This window comes from Equus quagga, unplaced genomic scaffold, assembly GCF_021613505.1.
Source record: "Equus quagga isolate Etosha38 unplaced genomic scaffold, UCLA_HA_Equagga_1.0 HiC_scaffold_4326_RagTag, whole genome shotgun sequence".
NCBI classification, from domain to species: Eukaryota; Metazoa; Chordata; class Mammalia; order Perissodactyla; family Equidae; genus Equus; species Equus quagga.
In genome coordinates this window covers 1-8,684 of record NW_025793773.1, presented here as the reverse complement: position 1 = coordinate 8,684, position 8,684 = coordinate 1, and the positions used below count along the sequence as shown (strand labels likewise).

Below are 8,684 nucleotides of genomic sequence, written 5' to 3'. Positions count from 1 at the left end.
GACTCGGGCTGGGACTCGGGCTGGGACTCGGGCTGGGACTCGGGCTGTGACCTCCGGCTGGGACTCGGGCTGCGACCTCCAGCTGTGACCTCCAGCTGGGTCGGGGCGCGGATGGGGAGGGATGGACAGTCCCCTCGCTGCGCCGCCTGACCCTCCCCGGCCCCGGCTGGGCCCCGCGGGGACACTGCCCGCCTTGTCTCCAGCCCGGCGAGCTGGCCGCACCCCCGACCCTGCATCCGGCCTGCATGGCCACCTGCCCGCCGGCATGGGACCGGGCGTCTGGCTGCTTCCTCTCCTCTGTGTGGCCCTTGTGTGCCGGGGTCTCGTCTGTATATGCCCCCCCGCCCCCCAGCTTTGCCTCCTTCCCACCTGGGTCCCTGGAGGCCACAGTAGAGCCGGGAAAAGGGAAGACGTGGGGTGAGGCCTGGAGTTGGCGGTTGTGGCTTGGACCCCAGCTCTGCCACTTCCTAGCTGTGTGACTTTGGGCTAGTGACTTGCTGTCTCTGGGCCTCAGTTTCCAGCCGTGGGAAGAACATTCCAGGCAGAGGGAACGGCGAGTGCAAAAGTCATGAGGTAGTGATGAGCTTGGTGCAGTTGAAGGGCAGTGGGAGGGTCCTGGTGGCTGGAACAGAGTGAGTGAGAGGAAGGGCAGAGAAGTGCTTGGGTCTGGGCTGCGCCGGCCTCGGGGTTTCTTTAGAGGGCTGATGGGAACCAGGAGACCTGAGAGCAGGAGAGAGCAGGACTCTTATTCTGAGAAGCTTCTTCTGGCTGTGGGGTGCAGAGGGGGCTGCCTGGGGCCAGGGAGGTGGCAGGTCATGGTAGAATCTTGGGCTGGGGAGTGGGGAGGGATTGTGGGGTTTGCAGGAAGTGAGGTGCTGGGCCTATGTGGGGAGCACAGGGGTGGCACCCTGCCTGCATCACACAGGGCAACAGGGCAGACCCAGAACTCTAGCTGATCTGGCCCTCTGGTGTCTCTGAGCCAGATAGCTGGATCAAGCCTTTCCTGAACTCCACCCAGCTGAGCCCAGCCTCCCGGAGGAAGCAGAGAGGGAAGCCACAGAGGGCGTGGCTGATGCTGCCGGGCCCATGGGAGGTGCAGAGGAGCAGGTGCTGCCAGCAGGAAGGGAAGAGCTGGGTGGGGTTGCCTGACTGGGGCGTGGGAGCCAGATGACCTCACAGGTCTCAGGGAGGCCAGGAAACTTAACCTGCCTGGGGTGGGTGGATGGGGCGCTGCGGCCCAGGACAGACCTGACCCGGAGTAGCCTTCTGGGTGGGGGCGGGGCCCTGGGGTGGACCCAGCGCTGTGTGACCTTGGGTCTCTTTTTCCTTCTGAGCCACCAGGGGAGGGGGACAGGAGGGCTCAGAGCTGGAGTGTCTCCAAGTGTCTGTGCTGATGGGAAACCGAGGCCCAGAGGGCAGAGGACCCACCAGGTGGCTCCGGGCCCCGGTACGAGGCCGAGGGGCACTGGGACCAGCAGGATCTGTAATTTCAGTCCTTTGGGTGACAAGGGGCTCGGGCGGCCGGGGTGCAGCTGGAGGGTCTGTCTCTCTCGGCTCAGACTCCCCCGTGCCCGCCTCTCGGCGCCTCCCAGGGTGACCCTCGGGGCATGTGGGGTTTGGGGCAGAGAGTGGGGACCCCCCCGCCCCCCGTCGTCACAGTGACCTGGAAGCGGGAGGTTATGGTTGGCCCGTCCAGGCCTGGTCCAGGCTGTGCTGGTCGGAGCATTTAACTCATGCCGACTGTGTGCAGCTTCCAGGGGTCCCGTGAGAGGGGAGAGGGGGTCGTGTGGGGAGGGGATGTGGGCCCTCGTCCTGGGGCCCTGGGCCTCCTGCCCACCCCACAAAGGCCCGACCTCGGCAGCATGGAGCCCTGCTCCTTTGGGAGCATCTGGCAATGCTGACATTGATCCAGCTCCTTCTGCAAACCGGTTCAAGGCTGAGAGTGTGCCTGGTGGGCTGCCAGAAAGCATCGACTGGATGAGAAAGGGAGTCCGGTTGAATCCCGGCTTTACTATGTCTTTGCTGTGTGTCCTTGGGAGGCCCACTGACCTCTCTGGGCCTTTAGGTTCCTGGGAGACTCCAGGGGAGGCCGCTGTGAGCAGCCCCAGAAGTCCCGGGACAGATGGTCAACTTTGCAAGCCCCAGGGTTGGAGGTGGGGCTGGTGGATCCTTCGTCCTCCGTGTATCCGTCCCAGTCTGGAGAAGACGTGCTTGGTGGGGCAGAGGGCGGGGGGTGGTCCTGATCCGGCTCCCAGGCTGGGCCAGGAGGTGATGGAGCTCTTCCTGAAAACTCCTCTCCGGGCTTTGATCCCGGGTGAGCTCCTATGCATCCGTCATGGCCCAGCCTCAGTGCCCTCTCCTCCCCACACCCTTCCTGGGTCTCTAGACAGAGCCTCGCCCTCCGGCCCCTTGGCCCTGCCCTGAGGGGCGGCAGGAGGGTCTGTTGAGGGGATTAACGAGGTGATAGGGCTGGATGAGGGCACAGTGTGGCCTGGGGGGCAGGGAAGGGAAGATTGGCTGGGTGGCCACTGCAGGATTCAAACCCGGGGTGGAGTGGACCCCGCTTGACCTTGTCTGTGCCCCCAGGGTCCTGGTGGCAGAGACCACGTCCCAGCAGGAGCGGCTCCAGGCCATTGCTGTGAGTTCCTCCCTGCCCCTCGGACGGGGGGTGGAGGAGGGGTGGGGACGGGGCCCCCGGGACTCAGAACGGGGGGGGGGGAGGTCAAGGGTCAGATTGTTTCTGGGAAACCTGAGGGCCCTGGCTCCACCCTACAAACGAAAGTGGAAATTTGTCCTTAGAACGTGGACTCTCGGACCCCCCTGCAGGGGAAACTGAGGCCAGTGTGGACTAGACTCCCGCGCTCGCCGTGTGGTGACCGCGCTCTGTGGTGGAGGCGTGGGGGTCTTGGCGGTCTCTGCCCCAGAAGCCCCACCTTGGGGTCTGTGGACGCTTCCCGGTCACTCTGTCCCCTTAATGCTCTGGGAACGACCTGGGGTCAGTGGCTGGGTGGGCGCCAGGCCGGGAGAAGCAGGGTCCCGCGGTCCTGACCCCGTCTGTCCGTCTGTCCGTCCCGCAGGAGAAGCGCAGGCGGCAGGCGGAGATGGAGAACCAGCGGCGGCAGCTGGAGGACGCGCGGCGGCAGCTGCAGCATCTGAAGGTGCCGGGGGGGGGGGGTGACCCCGATTCTGACTCTGAGCCCGACCCCGACCTCGACCCTGACCCTGGTCATGACGTGACCCCAACCCCAACCGTGACCCTGATCATGAACCAACCTGAACCCCACCCTGACCATAACCTGACCCTGACCCCAGCCTCAAGCCTGACCCTGACCCCAACCTGATTCTGACCTCAGCTTCAACCCTGACCCTGACCCCAGCATCACCCCGACCCTGATCATGAACCAACCCCTACCCCAGCCCGACCCCGACCCCATGCTGACCTGACCCCAGCCTCACCCCGACCGACATCCTGACTCCAACCTCACTCCTGACCCTGATCATGAACTAACCCCTCCTGACCCCAGCCTGACCCCGACCCCAACCTGACCCTGACCCCAGCCTGACCCTGACCCCATGCTGACCTGACCCCGGCCCTGCCACCCAGTCCAAGGCACTGCGGGAGCGCTGGCTGCTGGAGGGCGCACCGTGCTCGGCGTCGGACGGGGACGAGGACCTGCGGAGGCAGATGGAGGCGGACGAGCAGAGGGCGCGGCTGCTGGAGGAGGCCATCGGCAGGTGGGCGCCGGGGGGTCCGGCCGCGCTCGCATGCGGGGGGCGGGGGGGGCAGGCAGGTCCCTTCTCCTGCCTCGACGGGGCCTCAGGGGGTGTTGACGCGCAGCCCAGCGGGCTGGAACGGGGACGGGGGGCCGAGACCCTCCTGCGACACCGGCGGGCGGGCAGGTGCCGGGTGGGAGCCGCCAGGCCGGGGGGATGGGAGGTGCTCGTCCGCGGCCCGGTGCTGATGGGGGGACGGCCGGGCTGCAGGAAGCGGGAGAGGGCCGGCCGCCGGGGAAAGTGACCCCCCCCCTCACCCGGGGCTGGGACAAAAGGCCGGGTTTCCGGGCGGCCAGGGGAAGTGACGGCCTGGATTCCAGATGTCCACTCAGCTGCGGAAAGGCCCGGATCCCGGAGCCCCCGCCGCGCTCGTTTGGAAGAAACTGGGGGGGTCCGGCTGGGATTTTCCTCCCGAGTCTCAGTTTCCCCGCCTTTGGACCGGAAGGCGGGAATCCCCTTGTGCGTCTTAATTGCAGCAAACGTTAGTGCCGACTGTATGCCTCCGGGAGCTGGGCCGGGCCTGTGAGGGGGCAGTCGGGACTGACGGGCAGAGGGGCGCGGGCGGGCGGGAAGCACCGGCCGCCGGGGCTGCACAAGGGGCTGCTGTGCATCACCCCCCACCCCGGGTGCAGCTCTGGGGAGGGGCCCCCTGTGAGCCCTACTGTGTGTCCTGTGCATGGCAAGTGCCCTCCCGGGGCTCCTCAGGCCACATTTTGGCCACTCGGTGTCCATGCCAGGACTCCTCCTCCAGGAAGCCCTCCAGGCTGCCCCTGGCCGCATCCAGCCAACAGACGTGGGCTCCCTTTGTCAGGGGGCCGTGGACTCACCCCCGTCTGTCCCGAGCCTTGAAGGGGAGTGTCCCCCACGATGCAGGGTGTCCCCTGACGACCGCAGCCCCGCGCCTCGGGCAGGCGATGGCCGGGCAGGATTTTGGACACGGGTCGTGTCCTCACTGGGTGGCGCGGACCGTTGTCCTCATACTTGGAAAGTGAAACGGTTTTTCTAGTCTCCCGGGAGGGAGGACGCTTCCCGTGAAAACACACGTGTCTGGGTGGAAGTGCCGGGGGTTGGCGGGAGGCGGCCGGGTGGGAACCGGGGGTCATGCGGTGAAGGGACCCCGCCCTCCGCAGGCTGGAGAAGGAGATCGAGGCGCTGGAGAACGCGGACGCGGCCCCCGCCACTGCCAGGGAGCCCGCGGCGGCCCCCAGCCCGGCCCAGGAGGAGGAGAAGGCGGAGGTGGTGGTGAATTCCCAGCAGGTGAGGGGCGCCCGGGACCCCCGGCCACAGAGCGAGAGCCCACCCGGCCCCCCCCGGCCCCATGGCCGCTGGTCCAAGCCCAGATGTCAGAGCCGGCGCTCGCATCCGAGTCCCAGCCCGCCGCCCTCCGGCCTGTGACTGGGACATGTGGCTTTGCCTCTCTGGGCCTCAGTTTCCCCACCTACAAGTGCCCACCTGCTGGGGATGCCACGTGGGCTCAATGGGCCCGTGGACGGTGGGCACTGGACACGGGGCCTGCATGTGGGGAGCTGCCCTGAGGCCCAGAGAGGTTGAGGGGCTGGCTCCAGGCTGCACAGCTGAGGAGTGGTCTCTGATGACCAGGATCCCTGGGCCCCGAGCTCCTGGTGGCCGCGGAGTGTTAACGCAGGACCCTCACGGCACCCTCTGTCGTGTCCAGGCCTCGAGGGGCCTGGGGGACACGCCTCCTGTCTCCTGCCCATCCTCGTGCCCCCCCCCCCCGAGCTGAGCTGCAGGGGGACACGGCCCCCACGGCGTCCCCCACAGTGTCCGACTCCTTGCCCAGTGGACACACCTGCCCGCTCACCTGGGCCTGGTGTGGGCAGACTGGAGGCTGTGGGTGGAGCCCTGGCCTCACCGAGCCCCCGTTGGGTGGACACATGGACGTCTGTGCACAGGGAGGGCGGATGGGGCCACTGGGGGGAGGCCAGGGCCCTGCGGGGTCCCCGAGGAGGCCCCTGACTCATGGGAGGGTGGGGCAGGCTGGGAGGGGCTTTGAAGGCTGGCTAGGAGTTCTCCAGACTGGAGGTGAGAGGGGCCATGGGGAAGGTGGACTCACCTCGGACGCCGCGTTCGCGGGGTCCCTGCCTTCTTGGTGCCCACGTCCTGGGGACACGGAGACACTGGCCGGGTCAATAATCTGGTGGCTTGCGGGGCAGTGACAGACGAGGGGACCCCCTCTGGATGGGGAGGTTGGGGAGCCGAGTGAAGGGGGAATCTGGGAAAAGCCTTCCAGGCGGAGGGGACCCGGCACCCAGAGGCCGGGGACGGGGAGGAGGGAGAGGTGGAGGGAGGGGTCGCCCGGGGCCAGGCGGGGGATCCGTCCGCGAGGAGGTGACTCCTGCAGGGGGTCTCTGGAGCCGGGACCCCCCAGGCTCTCGCCCCCCTCAGCTGGGCCGCGCTGGGCACCCCTGACCTCTCTGTTCTTTCTTGCAGAGCCCGGTGGGCACGCCCAAAGGTAGGCTTCCCGAGGGGACGGGCGGGCCTCGCGCCTCCTGGTGGCCAGAAGCGGGATGACGGGCGGTTTGTGGCCGAGGAGCAACATTGTTGCTGATAAAAGAGGAAAAGGCAACAGTGACCCATCGCTGCTACTTTGTCTCTTTGACCCGGACTCTGAGTCTGGCCCCGTGTCCTCGCCGGTCACGTGATTTTCACAACGTCCCTGTTACAGATGGGGAAACTGAGGCTCCGGAGGGGCGTCTGGCTGAGGTCTTGGCTGTGTCCCGAGGCTCCGGGTCTGTCCCCGTCCTCGTGGGGGCAACCAGGCTCGGCTGCCTCTGTCCCACGCCCCCCTGGGCCTCGGTTTTCATGTCTGGGAAGTGGGATCTGCGGGGATGAGAAATCCAGACCCCGGCCGCCCTGAGGGTTAGGCGCCATTTGAAAGGATATGGGGACGGGGGGGCCAGCCCGGTGGTGCAGTGGTTAGGTTCACACGTCCTGCATCGGTGGCCCGGGGTTCTCGGGTTCGGATCCTGGGTGTGGACATGGCACCGCTCGTCAAGCCATGCTGTGGCAGGCGTCCCACATAGAAAGTAGAGGAAGATGGGCACGGATGTGAGCTCAGGGCCAGTCTTCCTCAGCAAAAAAAAAAAAAAAAAGAGGATTGGCAGTAGATGTTACCTCAGGACTAATCTTCCTCAAAAAAAAAAAAAAAGGGACATGGGTCCCAGCACGCTGGTAAGAAAGCTGCCATCCAGGAAACGGGAAAAAGCCGGAAGTCTGACCCATTTTATGCCCCTAAATTATGACAGACCAATCACGTACATGTTGGCAGCTATTTCACACGTACATATGACATTTAAATACACACTTAGCTGTGAATCTAATAGTTTACGGAATCTGTTATTCAGTATATTACATTTAATATAAATCATATTTTAGAAGTGCAGATTCACCCCGTCTGTGTCTGCATCGCAGGCCGGCGGCAGGAGCGTCTGTGGCCTGATTTGCGTGTGTTAATTATTTATGGGGAGAGCGTCTCCTCGTCTTACCGCGAGATTGAAAATTAATAATTAAAAGAAATCCTCGCAGGGATTTTGTGAAAAGCACTCGGCCGCGATGGGAGGCGGACCGCGGGGCTGGCGTGTGTCCCCTGTGGGCGCGAGGGCGGTGCCGCGTGTGTGGGGGGCTCCGGGGCGTCCGTGTCAGGTGTCGTGGTCTGTGTGGTCGTCGCCCCTCTGACCCCGTCTCTCTCTCTCCCGCCGCAGAGAAGCGCGTCTCCACGCCCGCGAGGACGGCCGCAGGCGCCACCATGATGAAAGCAGGTGGGTCACCCCGTCCGCCGCGGGTCCGGGGCCGAGGGTCGCCGGTGCCGTCCGCGGGGGCTGTGGTCGCACGGCTGGACCGAGGCGGCGCTCCGAGCCTGGGGTGGGGCCTGGCCGCCTTCTGCTTTGGCTCGTCGGCACACGCGGCCCGGCTTCCCCCGAGAAGACGGGCCCCCCGCATGGCGGCTCTAACCTGACGCCCCTCGCGGCTTCTCTGCCCTAACCTCGCCGCTGCTCCCGCCCGTGGGGTGCTGCACACGCCCGCACGCACCCGCTGCACGTCCTCCTCCTCCGTCCTCAGGCCGCCTCAGGAGAGGGAGTGAGCGCCCCATCCCTGGAGGTGACCAAGCTGGGGTCTGGGGCATTTTGGGAGCTGGGGTTAGTGCTAGGTGTTCTCCAAGGTCAGGGGTCAAATTCCCACTCTGCCCCTCGACACTTGGCGCTGGGGTCCCCCTGCCGGAAGGGCGGGAGTGGAGTGACCTTGTGGCACCAGGCCGAGCGGAGAGTGATGACAAGTCATAGCAGACGGCAAAACCTCGCTGCTGCTGCTGTTGCTGTAATTGAGCAGGGAGGCGGAGGCCGTCCTGGGGGCGAGGTGGCCGGGATGTGACGACACCCGGCCGCCCAGGGGGCAGGAGGCAGAGGGTCGCATTTCCCAGAGACGAGGTGCCTTCAGGCCTTTGCGCCAGATGGACCAGGCCCAGCAGCACCGGGGCCAGACGCCCCTACTGTTCTCTCACTCCGTGACCTCTTGTGCAGTGCACGACCTGCCCAACTGTGTCTGGAGGTGGGAGTGTCAGGCTGTGTAGGAACATCGGATTGAATAAGAGTCATTCATTCAAGCGCTCGTGGGGCCCGGTGTGAGGCACACGGGGGGGGCCGGAGTCCCCATGGGGCGACAGCCTGTGCAGTTAACTCAGGGAGAAAGCGAGGCAGAGAACGGGGAGCCAGAGGGGGGCAGTTTTAATGGGAGGTTTCAGGGGAGGCTGAACTAGGGGGTGACGCTGAGCAACGACCCGCAGGAGGAGACGGCGCGGGGCCTGCGGACAGCGGGGTGGGGGAGGGTGTTCCGGGCGGAGGGCGCAGTGAGGCCGGCGGGCCTGGTGGAGGGACAGCGGGGCGGTGAGGGGG

The 8,684-nt window shown here is 66.0% G+C and overlaps 1 protein-coding gene across 7 annotated transcripts; it reads left to right on the top strand.

Annotated features, from left to right (window-relative positions):
* The first annotated feature begins 431 nt into the window (after positions 1 to 431).
* LOC124232289 (paralemmin-1-like) lies at positions 432 to 8,637 on the top strand. Of its 7 annotated transcripts, XM_046649250.1 has the most exons (10): positions 442 to 573; positions 984 to 1,107; positions 1,342 to 1,447; positions 2,066 to 2,153; positions 2,587 to 2,638; positions 3,078 to 3,158; positions 3,605 to 3,735; positions 4,905 to 5,031; positions 6,226 to 6,247; positions 7,497 to 8,625. In XM_046649250.1, exons 2-10 carry the CDS (start codon positions 1,087 to 1,089, stop codon positions 7,748 to 7,750), a joined length of 882 nt encoding a protein of 293 aa, XP_046505206.1. In that variant the 5' UTR covers positions 442 to 573; positions 984 to 1,086; the 3' UTR covers positions 7,751 to 8,625. The 7 variants fall into 7 exon arrangements, with proteins under 7 accessions (XP_046505210.1, XP_046505206.1, XP_046505208.1 ...); XM_046649251.1 differs by lacking the exon at positions 442 to 573 and having other exon boundaries at positions 673 to 1,107; XM_046649252.1 differs by lacking the exons at positions 1,342 to 1,447; positions 2,066 to 2,153 and having other exon boundaries at positions 7,497 to 8,616.
* The last annotated feature ends 47 nt before the right edge of the window (positions 8,638 to 8,684 follow it).

Bases quoted from the DNA above. Each gene is read 5' to 3' on its own strand.
- LOC124232289 (XM_046649248.1), top strand. From the start codon at position 1,168: ATGACCTCACAGGTCTCAGGGAGGCCAGGAAACTTAACCTGCCTGGGG. The intron at 2,154-2,586 runs GTGGGGCTGGTG...CTGTGCCCCCAG, and splicing joins TGCAAGCCCCAGGGTTGGAG to GGTCCTGGTGGCAGAGACCA. The intron at 3,159-3,604 runs GTGCCGGGGGGG...CCTGCCACCCAG, and splicing joins GGCAGCTGCAGCATCTGAAG to TCCAAGGCACTGCGGGAGCG.